The sequence below is a fragment of the Salvelinus sp. IW2-2015 genome, linkage group LG27, assembly GCF_002910315.2.
Source record: "Salvelinus sp. IW2-2015 linkage group LG27, ASM291031v2, whole genome shotgun sequence".
Taxonomy (NCBI): domain Eukaryota; kingdom Metazoa; phylum Chordata; class Actinopteri; order Salmoniformes; family Salmonidae; genus Salvelinus; species Salvelinus sp. IW2-2015.
Window position 1 is genome coordinate 14,656,601 of NC_036867.1, and position 18,019 is coordinate 14,674,619.

The 18,019-nt window shown below is 44.6% G+C and overlaps 1 protein-coding gene across 8 annotated transcripts in view; it reads left to right on the plus strand.

The window, feature by feature from the left end:
* The window catches only part of asap1b (ArfGAP with SH3 domain, ankyrin repeat and PH domain 1b), a 219,849-nt gene that overhangs the window by 21,748 nt on the left and 180,082 nt on the right, over positions 1–18,019 (plus strand). For all 8 annotated transcript variants that reach the window (XM_070435405.1, XM_070435411.1, XM_070435413.1 and 5 more), the window contains exons 4-5: positions 6,306–6,378; positions 15,683–15,828. In XM_070435405.1, coding sequence (XP_070291506.1) covers positions 6,306–6,378; positions 15,683–15,828 — 219 coding nt within the window. The remainder of the gene's footprint in view (positions 1–6,305; positions 6,379–15,682; positions 15,829–18,019) is intronic.

The window sequence follows — 18,019 nt, forward strand, 5'->3', positions numbered from 1 at the left end:
GAGTCATTGGCCCACCCACCAATCACACTGGATTGTGTCAGAGCTGAACATTGGCTGTTGGTCGATCAGAACAAAGAATTGACTATATTGAATAGTTTGCAGGCTTTGCGAGGGCATTCTTGCTTGAGCTGAGATGCGTTCTTACTGGTTGCCAGAGGGTGCGGAGGACTGTTAGCCAAGTGAGCTGTGTTCCAGTGAATTATTTTGGCCCTTGGAGACTGAGCTGAATGCTCAAAGCCAAATTCCCCTCCCTCCTACACATCTAGTGTTTCTCCTCATTGATTTGAAGGTAGCACTTGCTTGCGTATATTACAGTAAACCTAAAAAAGTGTTTCCACGACAGATTGGAATGAGTGGGAATTTTCCTGAACCCACCCCAAAGTCTTTACTGTGCTTTCTGTGATAATTATGTATGCCTAGCGATTTTGAATGGCAGTAATGCCATTGGCAATTGACCTTGTTCAGTCGTAACTGAAATCTATACGGTTGTCACACACTGTCTGTCGCTTCATCGTCAATTAAAAATGGCCTCAATGGTGGTTTGCTCTGTGAGAAAAAAAACGGAAGCTTGTGCTACAGTAGGACAACGGCCTCTAAAAACCCTACTCCTGCYGTCGCAAGGACCCTGGGTACACAACACATATATCCCTGCCCCTGTAATGTCAAGTCGACGTAACATGTTTCCTACTAATGTAAAAGCATGTTCATATCAAAGCAGAATATTTAATTACCGCAACTCAGACACAGAGAGGATTATGGGTGACCTTTGACGGGGGTGCCAGCTGCTCCTCTCTCTCTCGCTCTCTCGCTCTCTCGCTCTCTCGCTCTCTTGCCCTGTAACATGGGCACCATTAGAGAGGCAGTCTTCCTGCTGCTGCTGCATGCATTGCCTTTGTTCCCTCTGGAGAATTCATCTCAGTCTACTGCCTCTCTGAATAATCATTCATGGATTAGGGTGTCAGGGGGTCCACCATGATGCCTATGACCTTGTCTGTGTCCTTGGTCTACAGTAGGCTATATTCTCATCATATTATGATGATTTGGTATTTCACTAAGCAAGTATAGACTAGAGATAAACATGTTTGCTAAGATGTAGACAATACAGCTTCCTGCTAAAGCCAAAGCAATTTGTTCTAGAATATAGCCTAATATTTATGAAAAGGGTGTTGATTATACCAACCACACTCTCAACAAAGTTGCCTTCTCTGTGAATACACAGAACATTCTAGTCTAGATAGGACCACACTGAAGGATCATATACAGTATGTCAGTATTTGTATGTAGGCTACTAGGTAACGGTACATACACTAGCGCCAGGTCGTGCTCCTGCGTTAGAGAGAGAGAGATCAAAGCACAGTGCAATGGGAGTAAGGGCACTGAGGGCCCCGGGGCCATACACTACTGCAGCCATAAATTGTGTAAGAGCGACGTAAAACGGTCCAGGGGACAACCGAGACTGGGCCTTAATTGCATCGTGAAATTTAATTAGCTCGACCGACGTTGTAGGGTGCCTCCCCTGTGACCAGCGGAGCCCACTTTCATGTATTTATGTTGGTGTTTATCATCTCCATAAGCGTGCGTGTGTGTGTTTATGTGTGTGTGTGTGTGTGTGTGTGTGTGTGTGTGTGTGTACTGTTTGTGATACTATCAAATCCTCTTAACCTGAACATTTGTTTTGGCACATCAAACCTCACAGTCATGTAATCTGGCTCTGTGGCGAATGGTACAGAAAACCCTGCATTGAAAAACACAAAAGCGAAACCTTCGATCTGCGCAGACATTCTACCCTTCCACAGAGGACAGAGATTTTGAAAACAAGCGCATTTCCAAGTAGGCGTTGGTAGTGCTGTGAGCGAAGAACAGAGTATGCAGAGTTGCTCTGCCCCCAGCGGCGATAAAAGCATGACATCAGCGTTCTCCTAATTGCACGCTCTGTGCGGTGAGAGGATCTGGAGGTCGGCATCGCCGGGTTGCGTCCCAAATGGCACCCTATTTCCTTTATAGTGCCCTACTTTTGACCAGGGCCCATAGGGCTCTGGTCAAAAGTAGTGCACTACTTTAGTAAACAAACATCTGCCTTTGATTCAATCACAGTACAGATCATAATCAAGGAAATATGGCCTTGTAAATGAGTGCTAGAGACTTCATTACTGTAGGTATGACAGATCTTGTTAGAGTTATCCAGTATTTTATCACCATTTAGACAGTGAACTTGGACAGATACTGTGTGCGTGTTAGTGTAGTAGTCAGTGTGTGTGTGTTTTTAGGGCTGGCCCCATTTAGTCGACTGGTTTGGTCGATAGTATGTTGGTTGACTTAGATTTCTTTGGTCGAGCAGTAGCAAAAAATGGATAACAAGAACAAATCATGGTGTACAAGACACCTGTCTGATTGGCTCCTGTCTGAGTGGACTGATCCATTGTGGAGGCTGTGGGGATGGCACAGTCCATCACTCTAAGACGTGCTACTGAAATTGTATATGGTTATATTATGCAAGAACAATTGTGCAACACAAATCAAAATTATATTAATTTTAAACAAACGCGCTTTCTCCTGCTTTGGATAACAGTCGCTGTCCGTGGTTCTGAAACACATCAGTGCGCTGTTGAATTGGCGCCTTTTCCTTGACCATGTTGCTATGTGCATAATGGAAAAGTTAACCAGCATATTGGTGTTGAGAACAATGTGGCGGAGGCAGCAGCAGAGCTAGGAGACGAGAAAACAGCCCTTACCTTAATTGTCTGTATATGTATTCACACCCTTTGCTATGAAGCCCCTAAATAAGATCTGGTGCAACCAATTACCTTCAGAAGTTACATAATTAGCTAAATAAAGTCCACCTGTGTGCAATCTAAGTGTCACATGATCTCAGTATATATACACCTGTTCTGAAAGGCCCCAGAGTGTGCAACACCACTAAGCAAGGGGCACCACCAAGCAAGCGGCACCACGAAGACCAAGGAGCTCTCCAAACAGGTCAGGGACAAAGTTGTGGAGAAGTACAGATCAGGGTTGGTTATAAAAAATATCCGAAACTTTGAACATCCCACGGAGCACCATTAAATCCATTATTACAATTTTTTAAAGAATATGGCACCACAACAAACCTGCCAAGAGAGGGCCACCCACCAAAACTCACAGACCAGGCAAGGAGGGCATTAATCAGAGAGGCAACAAAGAGACCAAAGATAACCCTGAAGGAGCTGCAAAGCTCCACAGCGGAGATTGGAGTATCTGTTCATAGGACCACTTTAAGCCGTACACTCCACAGAGCTGGGCTTTACGGAAGAGTGTCCAGAAAAAATAAGCAAACACGTTCGGTGTTCGCCAAAAGGCATGTGGGAGACTCCCCAAACATATACTTTTTTTAAATGGAGCTTTTTGGACATCAAGGAAAACGCTATGTTTGGCGCAAACCCAACGCCTCTTATCACCCCGAGAACTGTGGGGATGTTTTTCATTGGCAGGGACTGGGAAACTGGGCAGAATTGAAGGAATGATGGATGGCGCTAAATACAGGGAAATTCTTGAGGGAAACCTGTTTGTCTTCCAGAGATTTGAGACTGGGACAGAGGTTTGCCTTCCAGCAGGACAATGACCCTAAGCATACTGCTAAAGCAACACTTGAGTGGTTTAAGCGGAAACATTTACATGTCTTGGAATGGCCTAGTCAAAACCCAGACCTCAATCCAATTGAGAATCTGTGGTATGACTTAAAGATTGCTGTACACCAGCGGAACCCATCCAACTTGAAGGAGCTGGAGCAGTTTTGCCTTGAAGAATGGACAAAAATCCCAGTTGCTAGATGTGCCAAGCTTTTAGAGACATACCCAAGAGACTTGCAGCTGTAATTGCTGCAAAAGGTGGCTCTACAAAGTATTGACTTTGGGGGGTGAATAGTTATGCATGCTCAAGTTCTGTTTTTTGTCTTATTTCTTGTGTCACGAACCAGCTTGAAGTTCGTAACAAAAAGGGAGACAACATGGAGATAAGGAATAACAAAATATATTTATTAACTGAAGTAAACTAAATACAATTAACAATGGTGTGTAGGCAGTAATCAGTAGTGTAAGTGAGTGTTTTCGTGCATAAATATGATAATGAGGGGTGTTGAAAGGTGCCAAAGCAAACAAACAAAACAGCCACAAAAATGCCACATCCAAACTCTATCAGTGTGTCTGCATGGAGAGAGTCTCTTCAAGGAATGGGGAAGAGGTGTATTTATCCCGGGCCCAGGTGTGTCCCATGTCGCTGACGACCCTCCCAGCTCCTCCCGCCGACATCCTAATAAGGAAAACAAGAGGAAAGAGAAAGAATATGGCAGACAGAGTGGGAGGGTCGTCACACAAAAAATATTTAGCATCTTTAAAGTGGTAGGCATGTTGTGTAAATCAAATGATACAAACCCCCCAAAAATCCATTTTAATTCCAGGTTGTAAGGCAACAAAATAGGAAAAATGCCAAGMGGAGTGAATATTTTTGCAAGCCCCTGTAAGAGCGCATCCTGTTTAGTCTTAATACCGTAATTTACTTAGGCCTGTATTTCAATTCTTATATAGAATTTTTAATATTCTATATTCTTTTTAATAATAATTTATTTGTTCATATCATCACACAGTATACAAGTCATTCATGATGTGAAATGCAATCAAGCGTTTTAAAATAAAATAACAAAGCAAACATTGAATGATTAGCTTAAACAATGAATAGGCCAAAACGTTTCAACAGACTCTGGTACACTTATCATTTATTTTGTGTTGTTTACTTTGTTCCAAACGGTCAGAAAAAGGATATTGTAATCTAACAGCACCTGTTTGGTACACATAATATGCATGCAGCGCTGGCTTCATACCTTCTTTTTCTTGATCTCAATATTTCCCCACAACTAGTTACATTTATTCCACTATTCCACACTCACTTTTTCCTACATCTGACATCCCCTTTACCTCCTGGGCAACCAGTAAACATTCCCCCGTTTCGAGTTTATTTGTTCGTCCTCTGCATCCATTTTGCTGTCACATGTGTTACGGTGTTCAGAGTTTGTTATAACCAATTTATTCATGTGATTATGATATGTTATAGGTCAGGCCTTATTGTCACGTAAAGAGAGCAAGGGAATAGAGAATGTTTTTCCTAAACAAATTAAGGGTTTCGGTAACAACTTTTCAATCAGAAATGGCTGTAATTATGTTGCAGTTTCAGCAACATGGACAGCGCGATACACACTGCTGATGTTCTGTGGTGGTCGCTGCAGCAGGGAGGAAGGAGAGAGAGACAACAGAATCTAGGCACACAGTCAATCGCTGTCTTTTTTTTAACACAGCGCAGCAAGTCTGAGCCAATCAAATCAATTGCGGTCGGACTCTAGTTCTTTGTGTGTCTTAATTATTTCCTCAAAAAGTTTGCTTAAAGCATCAGACAAGTGCAGTGCATATAGTTGATTGAATTAAAACACATAGCATGTGTCTATATATGGAAATATACACATAAAAAATACGACCAATCGATTGGTCGAAAGAGAGCTTTGTCGACCAATATATATCTAAGTCGGGGACAGCCCTAGTGTGTTTTCAATGCTATCTCAGCTTTGTGAGATGTATAGATTTTTAAAACACCAACAGAATAGCAGGACTAGTAGAATAGCAAGAAGCGCCATGGTCTTGCTCTTTGCGAAACAGAGAAGCATGGAGAAGAGAGGCATTATAAGACACAGCTGCTCTACCTCGGGCACTACTGTCCTAATGATGCTACTGTATGGAACCCTTATATAACAAACAGTTTGGAATTTCATTTGGAATGTTGATACGCCATATTTCAGGTCATGTGGTGCTTTTTGAGCATTTGATAAATTGTTATGCCAGTTTTTATGCCAGCACTGTAAAAATCTCATAGTGTTCAGAGGGTTAGCTTCATTCTCTGAAATGACTATAATTTACAGTATAACAATTGTGTTGTGTTTTGGTTACAAAGTTCAGTCTGTGATGCTATTGTAAATCCTTACCAATCCTCTCTCTCTCTCTCTCCTCTCTCTCTCTCTCTCTCTCTTCTCTCTCTCTCTCTCTCTCTCTCTCTCTCTCTCTCTCTCTCTCTCTCTCTCTCTCTCTCTCTCTCTCTCTCTCTCTCTCTCTCTCTCTCTCTCTCTTCTCTCTCTCTCTCTCTCTCTCTCTCTCTCTTCTCCTCTCTCTCTTCTCTCTCTCTCTCTCTCTCTCTCTCTCTCTCTCTCTTCTCTCTCTCTCTCTCTCTCTCTCTCTCTCTCTCTCTCTCTCTCTCTCTCTCTCTCTCTCTCTCTCGTTCTGTGTTTACAGGCTTTGGATCAGGACAGGACTGCGCTGCAGAAGGTGAAGAAATCAGTCAAGGCCATCTACAGCTCAGGCCAAGGTGAGGGAAAGCTCTCTGTCAGTTTTCTAGGCTCATTAACCAGAGGGTTGCGCTTGTGGAAGACATTGAAAAGGGATGATCTCTATATAGACTGGTCTGGGTGAGTAATTATGCCCTCTTATGAAACCAAATATTTCAGAGTTTCAACCTTTTCTTCACATAGTCAGTTTTAGGTTGTTAGTGCCTTGAAGAGGGGGTTTCTAGAACCTTTCTGACCTGGCCCCACTCAGGTATCCTGTCTGGTTTTGGATACAGTTCAATCCCATATACAGCCCTGCAAATAGTCTGAGTAGCCATTTGACTAGATGTTCTGGAGTCTTATGGTTTGGGGGTAGAAGCTGTTTAGAAGCATCTTGGACCTAGACTTGGTGCTCCGATACCGCATGCCGTGCGGTAGCAGGGAGAACAGTCTATGACTAGGGTGGCTGGAGTCTTTGACAATTTTTAGGGCCTTCCTCTGACACCGCCTGGTATAGAGGTCCTGGATGGCAGGAAGCTTGGCCCCAGTGATGTACTGGGCCGTTCGCATTACCCTCTGTAGTGCCTTGCTGTCAGAGGCCGAGCAGTTGCCATAACAGGCAGTGATACAACCAGTCAGGTTGCTCTCGATGGTGCAGCTGTAGAAACTTTTGAGGATCTGAGGACCCATGCCAAATCTTTTCAGTCTCCTGAGGGGGAATAGGTTTTGTCGTGCCTTCTTCACGACTGTCTTGGTATGCTTGGACCATGTTAGTTTGTTGGTGATGTGGACACCAAGGAACTTGAAGCTCTCAACCTGCTCCACTGCAGCCACGTCGATGAGAATGGGGGCGTGCTCGGTCCTCTTTTTCCTGTAGTCCACAATCATCTCCTTTGTCTTGATCACATTGAGGSAGAGGTTGTTGTCCTGGCACATGGCCAGGTCTCTGACCTTCTACCAAAAGGCCGTCTCATCGTTGTCGGTGATCAGGCCTACTACCACTGTTGTGTCATCGTCAAATTGAATGATGGTGTTGGAGTTGTGCCTGGCCGTGCAGTCATGAGTGAACAGGGAGTACAGGAGGGGACTGAGCACGTACCCCTGAGGGGCCCCTGTGTTGAGGATCAGCGTGTCGGCTGTGTTGTTACCTACCCTTACCACCTGGGGGCGGCCTGTCAGAAAGTCCAGGATCCAGTTGCAAAGGGAGGTGTTTAGTCCCAGTGTCCTTAGCTTATTGATGAGCTTTGAGGGCACTATGGTGTTGAACGCTGAGCTGTAGTCAATGAATAGCACTCTCACATAGGTGTTACTTTTGTCCAGGTTGGAAAGGGCAGTGTGGAGTGCAATAGAGATTGCATCATCTGTGGATCTGTTGGGGCGGTATGCAAATTGGAGTGGGTCTAGGGTTTCTGGGATGATGGTGCTGATGTGAGCCATGCCCAGCCTTTCAAAGCACTTCATGGCTACAGACGTGAGTGCTATGGGTCGGTAGTCGTTTAGGCAGGTTACCATAGTGTTCTTGGGCACAGGGACTATGGTGGTCTGCTTAAAACATGTTGGTATTACAGAGTCGGACAGGGAGAGGTTCAAAATGTCAATGAAGACACTTGCCAGTTGGTCAGTGCATGCTTGGAGTACACGTCCTGGTAATCCGTCTGGCCCTGCGGCCTTGTGAATGTTGACATGTATAAAGGTCTTACTTACATCGGCTGTGGAGAGCGTGATCACAGTCTTCCTGAACAGCTGGTGCTCTCATGCATGTTTCAGTGTTATTTGCCTCGTAGCAAGCATAGAAGTAGTTTAGCTCGTCTGGTAGACTCGTGTCACTGGGCAGCTCTCGGCTGTGTAGTACGTCAAAGGCGGTGTAGTACAATTCGATCTTAGTCTTGTATTGATGCTTTGCCTGTTTGATGGTTCGTCGGAGGGCATAGCGGGATTTCTTATAAGCTTCAGGGTTCAGAGTCCTGCTCCTTGTAAGCGGCAGCTCAAGCCTTTAGCTCAGTGCGGATGCTGCCTGTAATCCATGGCTTCTGGTMGGGGTATGTACGTACGGTCACTGTGGGGACAACGTCATCGATGCACTTATTGATGAAGCCAATAACGGATGTGGTGTACTCCTCAAATGCCATCGGAGGAATCCCGGAACATAATCTGTGTCAGGACCCGGTGCGAGAAACAGTCACTAATAATTGGCAGAACCAGAAGATGAGGCAGACACAGCAGTACTAGAGATGGTGGTTTTAAAAAAATAGATTATTCCAAAATACAAAGAAAATCCACAAAGTGGTAAAAACAGCAAGGGAAAAAACAAACCTCAAAAGACCAATCCAAAAATACACGAGAACAAAACCAGAGAACCTCTGGAAAATCCAACAAGAGAAAAATGTTCACAAAGGCTGGGGCTGGGTGCTAACATACAAACACTGAGCAAGAACTAAGGAACACACAGGGTTTAAATACTAACAAGGGAATGACTTACAGGTGCAAACAATAATTAGGGCAAGAAAAACAAAAGGTACAAAAAAGGTGCAAGGGGGACATCTAGTGAACAAAACCAAACAGTCCTGGCCAAAACCTGACAGAACCCCCCCCTAGGAACGGCTCCTGACGTTCCTATCAGCCTTCTCAGGGTGGAGGACCCTGAACTGACGAATGAGGTCAGGGTCCAGTAATGTCCTTGGCAGGAACCCAGGAGCGCTCTCGGGACCGTAGCCTTCCAGTCCACAGATACTGCCAGGACCGCTGCACCCGGCGGGAATCCAGTATCCGGTGGACGGTATAAGCCGACACGGGGCGGAGGGGAGGTCTGCCTGCCGGGATAAGGGGAGAAAAAACAACAGCTTTTAATAAAAGAAATGTGAAATGTGGGATTGATTTTAAGGGATCTGGGTAAGTGCAGGCGAAAAGTAACGGGATTGACTCTCCTGGCAATCTTAAAGGGACCGATGAATCTCTGGGACAGCTTGCGAGACTCCACCCTTAGCGGTAAGTCTTTGTTGAGAGCCATACTCTCTGGCCGGGGTACAGGGTAGGACCGGGACGGCGACGTCTGTTGGCTTGTCGCTGGTACTGCTGCTGTGAGGAACGCAGAAATTAAGACGGGCCTTCTTCCACGTAAGCCACAGCGTCTGATGAACCTCGAGGCTGAAGGCAACTCTGACTTCTGCCTCCTGGTCGGGGAACAATAGCGGAGCATAGCCAAACTGACACTCATGCGGAGACATACCATGGGAGGAGGAGCACAAGGTGTTGTGCGCGGTACTCGGCAAAACAATGAAAGGATGACCATGTGGACGGGTTGTTGAAACCATACATCTGAGGGTGGTTTCCAGCTCCTGATTCATCCTCTCAGTTTGGCCGTTGGACTCCGGATGGACCTGAAGATAAACTGGCCGTGGCCCCTATGAGTTGGCAGAATGCCTTCCAAAACCTGTGAGGCAGAACTGGGAGACCTCTGTCGGAAACATTATCTTGCGGGATACCAAAGACTCGGAACACATGGTATCACCACTCAGCTGTTTCCTTGGCAGAAGGTAACTTAGTCAGGGAACCGAATCTGGCCGCTTAGAAAACCTGTCGATGATGACTAGGATAGTAGTATTACCATGGGACGGAGGAAGGCCAGTATAAGTCCAATGAGATATGGACCAGGGTCGGGGGGAATAGATAGAGGGTGAAGGAGTCGCTTGAGGGCGGAGGTGAGAAGTTTGCCCTGGCAGCACACGGAAACAGGCCTGACGAAAGTGGCAACGTCTTGTTTTATGGTGGGCCACCAGAACTTACGCTGGATGAACTCCAAGGTGCGACCTAGCCCGGGTGACAGGTGAGGCAGAGGAGTGCCCCCCAGAAGGACTTGGACCTTGTGCCTTGGGAACAAACAACCGATTAGCAGGACCTCCTCCAGGGCCCGGTTGCATGGCTTGGGCTTGTTCAACGGTATCCTCACTGCCACGAGATCGGAGCCCACGATCTTAGCGGCCGGAAGGACAGTCATGTCAGTATCTTCTCGAATGGCAGGAGAGTAGATTCGTGACAAGGCGTCGTTTGAGATTCTTTCGACCCGGGTCTATAGGTGAGAATAAACTGGAATCGGCTGAAAGAAAAAGAGACCATCGAGCTTGTCTGGGAGTTCAACCGCTTCGCCTGCTGGATATACTCCAGATTTTTGTGGTCCGTAGCACTTGAAACGGTTGAGAAGCCCCCTCGAGCAGTGTCTCCATTCTTCAATGCATCTTCTAGAAGGCGTTTGAGCACTTGTCTGACATGCTTAGTGTGTTCTTGAAGGGAGCTCGAAAAGATGAGGATGTCATCCAAGTAACAAACACGAAAATGTTAAGCATATCCCTAAGCACATCGTTTATGAGCGCTTGGAACACAGCCGGGGCGTTGGTCAGGCCGAAGGGCATCACCAAGTTTTCGTAGTGACAGTAAGGCGTGTTGAAAGCGGTCTTCCACTCGTCACGGGTTTGATCCGACAAGATGGTATGCGTTCCGCAGGTCAAGCTTAGTGAAGACCACTGCTTCCTGGGAGCAGCTCAAAGGCTGTGCGCATTAAGGGGTAGCGGGTAGCGGTTACGGACGGTTAATGGCATTAAAGTCCCGCGTAGTCGATGCAAGGACGTAATCCCCTGTCTTTTTTGGCCAACAAAGAAAAACCCTGCTCCCGCCGGCGAGGTGGATGGACGCATGAGGCCTGCTGCAGAGAAGTCCTTGATGTAGGTAATCCATAGCAGCTCGTTCGGGGAGGAGAAGGGAAAAGATCCGACCCCTGGGAGGGCAGGTGCCCGAAACAGGTCGATGGGGGCAATCGTAAGGTCCTATGGGGTGGTAGTTTGGTGGCCCTCTGTTTGCTAAATACCGGTTTGAGGTCATGGTAACACTCGGGAACTCGGGACAGGTCGATGGATTCTAGAGACTCGGGAGGGGAACTCGGGGAACTTGGGAAGATACAAGTGGCTTTGGCACGTAGGACCACTGCTTGATGTGCCCACAGACCAGTCGATGTGAGGGTTATGGCTGTGAAGCCAGGGGTATCCAGGCACGAGAGGGAATCGGAACACGAGGTCAGATGAAAGTTCATCACTTCCTGGTGTTGGGAAACTGAAAGTCGCAAGGGGGTAGTGACACGAGTGACAAGTCCAGATCCCAAAGGGCTTCCATCCAACGTAGTAACCCTTATGGGATCACTTAGAGGTTCAGAAGGGAACGCCATTTTCCTTCGCCCAGAACACCATCCATGAAGTTACCTGCGGCTCCAGAGTCTACCCAAGGCTTGAAGGGGAAGCTCGTGGTTGTCCCAAGGAAAGGGTAACTGGAATGAGCAGGCGGGAGTTGGATGGATGGGAGGAGGTTATGTTCTCCCGTTACAGTCCTCCCAGGCCTGCACCGGGAGAGTGCGTTTTCCCTGGAGCCCGGGACACGTGGAAGGAAATGGCCCGGTTTGCCCGCAATATAGACAGCATCGCTCCTCAATCCGGCGGTCTCTCTCAGCCTGGGAGATGCGTCAACCTGCATGGGTTCCGGTGGAGTCAGCGAGGATAAAAGGTGGAGACTCGGAGCTGGGACGATAGGAGCTAGGGTGAGAGATCTACGGTTGAGCTCTCTCTCTCTCAGACGCTGGTCTATGCGTGAAGCAACTTGATCAGGGACTCCGAGTTGTCTGGTGGTTCCCGAGTGGCCAGTTCATCTTGGATGGTGTCGGAAAGACCCTTCAAAAGCACCATGTGAGCGCCTCGTCGTTCCACCACTCGCTGCTGCACCGTGTGGAACTGGATGGCATAGTCCGTCACGCTGCGCCGACCTTGGCGGAGAGTCAGGAGCTGTTTGGCTGAGTCAGGACCGCTGGTAGGACCTTGAAACACTCGCTTGAATTCTTCACGCAAAGGTAGAGTAGCTGGCACAGCAGGGACTTTGGGCATCCCACACAGCAGTAGCCAGGCTAGGGCTTTTTCCCGACAGCAGGGTGATGATGTTGCTATCTTGGACGGTCGGTGGGAAACGACGAGGGTTGCGCTCGAAGGAGAGAGAACATTGGGTGAAAAACCCCTTACAAACACTCGGATCACCTGAGAACGCGTTGGGGAGGCGGCAGACGAGGTTCAGCCAGGGGGTTAACCTCTAACGAGCCTCTACCCGGTCCGGATCACCCCACCCCCCCACACACTGATTAGCATAGCTAGCATAGCTTCACAAGTAGATAGTAAGCATCTAAATATCATTAAATCACAAGTCCAAGACACCAGATGAAAGATACAGATCTTGTGAATAAAGCCACATTTCAGATTTTTAAAATGTTTTACAGGGAAGACAAAATATGTAAATCTATTAGCTAAACACGTTAGCAAAATACACCACTTTTCTAACTCCATCAGTTTCTTACTACTTCAGGTGCTATCACCAATTCGGCTAAACTAAGAATTGATAGCCACTAACAAGAAAAAACCTCTTCAGATGACAGCTGATAACATATTCATGGTATAGGATAGTTTTGTTAGAAAAAAGTGCATATTTCAGGTAGAAATCACAGTTCTACATTGCAGCTGCAATCTGAAATAGCGTTGGAAGCAGCGCGGAATAATTACTGAGACCGACGTCAATTTACCAAAAGAACATCCTAAAACACTTCAGAAAAATAGACAGCCTACAGCAATCAACAGACATAGATCTTGTGAATCCAGAGAATATTTCAGATTTCAAAGTGTTTTACAAGCGAACACAATATAGCATTATATGAGCGTACCACAATAGCCAGAATCACAACCGCATTTACCAGCTGTAAATGTTAGCGATCGTAACAACCCAACAAAAAATATATAATTTGACTAACCTTGATATACTTCATCAGATGACAGACCTGTAACTCATATTCACAATGCATATAGCTTTTGTTCGAAAATGTGCATATTTAGCAGCACAAATCGTGGTTATACTATGTAATCACTACAAACATTGCATGTATTCTGGCCGGCCGCCATTTTGGATTAGCGCCTATTTTATAAAAATACTATTCATAAACTTGACTAAAAAAATATAAGTTGGACAACAATCGAAGATAAATTAGTTCTTATGCAATCGCTATGTTAGATTTTTAAATTAACGTTACTAGACATATAGTGTTGCTGCAGCCAGACCAGTGCCTGCAAAAGTGGCGCGCAAACACTATGACATTTTTCCACATAAATACATAATAACATCATAAATAGTTCCTACTTTTGGACGAGCTTCCATCAGTATCTTGGCAATGTGTCTTTTCTTCAAAAGAATAGTTGCTTTGTTGTAAAACGTCCTCTTCACCTTTGGAACTAGCTGCTACCATTAGCTATGTCGCACACACATGTCCAAATCCTCAAACTAGATACAAAGGAATTCAGAAAAATAGCACTATACTCGCATAAACTGATATAAATCGGTTTCAAATAACATCGTTATGATGTTCTACACCTATATTTAATTAAATTACAGACGGATACATCTCTGGTCGATAACTGAGCGTTCCAAAATTTCATCCTGACTTCTTGCCAGGCGCCATGACGAACGAGACAAAGAAAGGTACTCTCGTTCCATCCGGCTTTATAACCTCGGACAGCTACGCAGACAGACCATTCCACTTCTCATTGGTTACTGACATCCAGGGGAAGGCGGGTGCAGTTCAATTCCAGCCATAGGATATCCACAGGCTTTAAACTGAACCCAGATCAGAGGATATTCTCAGACCTTCGCAAGTCATGTCAGGATTTTTGCTGTAGAGGGAGTTCTGGGTCACCCACAGACATAATTAAAACGGTTTTAGAAACTAGACAGTGTTTTCTATCCAATATTAGTAAGGATATGCATATTGTACGATCAAGAATTGAGCAATAGGCGTTTAATTTGGAGACCAAAATATGCTAATGCGGAACAGCACCCCTATAGTTGCAAGAAGTTAACTGCCACGGGCACTTGAATCTGATGAACTGGAGCAGAAGCGGTTGCAGGAGAAAGTTGATCAGAAATCTGCTTTATGGAAGTCATCATCTCCGACAGAAGTTGAGAATGTCCAGCCAGTAAGGCCTCTTGCTGAACCAGAGCAGCTTCGTGACGTTGGACAGTCCCCTCGTGGTGGGACAGCATGGGAAAAAAGTCCTGGGTACTGGCTGCCTCTGGGTTCATATTAAGGGCTCAGTGTTTCTGTCAGGACCGGTGCGAGAAACAGTCACTAATAATTGGCAGAACCCAGAAGATGAGGCAGACACAGCAGTACTAGAGATGGTGGTTTAATAAAAAATAGATATCTTCCAAAATACAAAAGAAATCCACAAAGTGGTAAAAACAGCAAGGGAAAAAACAAACCTCAAAAGACCAATCCAAAAATACACGAGAACAAAACCAGAGAACCTCTGGAAAATCAACAAGAGAAAAATGTTCACAAAGGCTGGGGCTGGGTGCTAACATACAAACACTGAGCAAGGAACTAAGGAACAACAGGGTTTAAATACTAACAAGGGAATGACTTACAGGTGCAAACAATAATTAGGGCAAGAAAAACAAAAGGTACAAAAAAGGTGCAAGGGGGACATCTAGTGAACAAAACCAAACAGTCCTGGCCAAAACCTGACAATCTGTGCTAGCAAAACAGTCCTGTAGCTTAGCACCTGCTTCCTCTGACCACTTTTTTATTGATCTCGTCACTGGTGCTTCCTGCTTTAATTTTTGCTTGTAAGCAGGAATCAGGAGGATAGAATTATGGTCAGATTTGCCAAATAGAGGGCGAGGGAGAGCTTTGTATGCGTCTCTGTGTGTGGAGTAAAGGTGGTCCAGAGTTCTTTTTCCTCTGGTTGCACATTAACATGCTGATAGAAAGTTTGTGACAGATCCTGGTGGGGATGTACTCCTATAACAATGAATGGGAGTCTACCCGCATTGCATCATGCACCAATCATTTTTCCTAATGAAATGGCGGTCTACCAATGCTCCTCTTCAACCCATTCACCCACACCCAGTTAGAAAGATCTACCCCTTTATATTGAGCTTTACAGAATGACAATCTGATTTAAGTTGTGAAAGGGATTAGAAACCACACTAAGCTGTTGCATTTGGAACCAGATGATGCAATGGCAAATGTCAACCTTTCCATGCTTGATCACAATCACCTGTCCCCGGCCTGTGTCCTAAATGGCACCCTATTCCCTATGCACTACTTTGACCAGAGCCCTATGGACCCTTCTATATACTGCACTACTGAAGTAGTGCTTTATACAGGGAATAGCAATTTGGGACGCAAAGCCTAGCAACACTACCCTTGTTATCATTATTTCAAATTCAAACGAATGTTAACCTTGGTTGTCTCCCTCTGTCTCCCTCTCCCAGACCATGTCCAGAATGAGGAGAACTATGCCCAGGCTCTGGATAAGTTTGGCAGCAATTTCATCAGCAGAGACAACCCTGATCTGGGAACAGCCTTCGTCAAGTTCTCCACCCTGACCAAGGAGCTGTCGACCCTGCTCAAGAACCTGGTGAGACACACAGGACTTTTTTCCAGTTCAGTTACTCATGGCTGGTAATGACCAGAATGTCCACCATTTAATTGACAAAGAGGTGACAGAGCGAACATCTTCACATGAGGGTTTCCCATCTTGGGATGGACTTGAATTGGGTACAGATGTCCTATCTTAATTTGATCACTCTGTTGTCTCAGGTAATTTTCCTGCGCAGCAGGATTGTAGTGTATTCGAGGTTTAAAAAGGCTTCTGAAGTTTGTAATTTCCACTTTAAAATGTCAGATTTATCTTAACAAAAAAATGTGTCAACCACTACAAAAATGTACATTAATTATAATCAACATAATAATTCACATTTCCTGTTTCTGCAGGATTATTTTCCTGCTGTGAGAAACTGGTCAAATTACAAATGCACACTTGTGTGTGTGTAGGTTTGTGTGTGTCTGTGCGTGTGTGTGTGTGCGTACACATGATAGTGTTATATGTTATACCGAAACTTTTACTAGATCGTGAAAAATGGTTTGGTACAAGAATCTGTGTTACTTTCAGTACTTCTGTCAAATGTGTCTCACATCTGATATGGATTGAGAGGATCGAGTCTGTCTAGTATTTTGTCTGAATCTTTTCAAGAGGGCAATAAGTAGTAAGCTAGCCAGGCTACACTGACACAGCGCAAGCCACTTTTTTAGAAGCAAGCGAGAGAGAGAAAATGCAGACAGCATGGCTTTTTCAAACCAAAACATTATACCTCCACACCCGCAGCTTGTTGACAAAACTGTCTCCAGAAGCAAACTTTGGAATACTTTGCTTACAGAGCAGATGATGAGGGCCAGCCCACTGAAACAACTCTGCAAAAGGTGTTACAAAGCAGTGTGCAGTGCAAAGGAGATTTACTTCCAAAATAACATAAAAAATTATTTTACACATGACATTTGCATTGTAGCCTAACATTATTCTTCTAGCAACTAAATTCAAATAATGTTTTTGTGACAGTGGCATGAACATACAGTATATTCAGCATGACATTCATGCGAGCACTATAATATGATTACAACCCAAAAGTAATTCAAAATGCATTCATAACTTAGCTATGACAGCAATATATTTAGACTACTTTGCATTTGTCTGGGCTTGCTAGCAGTAGCCCAGCCAGCCCTTGGGTCATCACTAATTACCGCAGCCACAAAGTCATAATTTCTACAATTTATCTTCTTATAATCTGATTTGAAACCTAACCTTAATAACCACACTGCTAACCTTATGCCTAACCCTAACCTTAAATTAAAACCAAAAAGCACATTTTTGTTTTCATTTTGAATTTGTGGCTGTGGTAACTGGTGACAACCTAGGGTTAGTTATTAAAATCTTTGACCCAACCCTGGGTGGAGCGTTGCACCCTGGGAGTTGAAATGCACTCTGGGAATCGTAGTAGGCTGTGTAAAATATATTGTATTTCAATGAAATGAGCTTCAAAAGGGTTTTTTATGTCGTTTTGGAACAAAATGATTAATTTAACACCTTAAATGATTTAGCTGTAATGAATAGTGAATCATAGGTCTAATGAATGTAATTTGACCCAATATTATGGCCATAGATGAGCAAATTAACCCTGATATATATCAAATAAAAAATATAAACAGTTTAGATGTAATTATAAAATTACATCTAAACTAAGAGTCTCAGATATGGTTTCGCATAAGGAAAATTGTAGATATTCAAGATATGGTGTTTTATAAAAAATAAAAAATAAATGAATATAGAATAGAAGTTATTCTATTTGTTATTTCAGTTGTTCTACCATTTTTCAACATATTGTTCAATGTTTGGTATCTGTATCGAAGTCAAAATTCTGGTATCGTGACAACAATAACGCGCGAACGACCGAGCATGTACAGTTGAAGTCGGAAGTTTACATACACTTAGGTCGGAGTCATTAAAACTTTTTTTTCAACCACTCCACAAATTTCTTGTTCACAAACTATAGTTTAGGCAAGTTTGTTAGGACATCTACTTTGTGCAAGACACAAGTAATTTCTCCAACAAATGTTTACAGACAGATTATTTCTGTCACGGCCGTCGTCGGAAGGAGACCAAGGTGCAGCGTGGTGAGCGTACATTTTCCTTTTATTTAAAATGTCGCCAACAAAACAAGAAACAAAGAAACGACCGTGAAGCTTAACAGGGCTATCGGGCCACTAACAAAGTC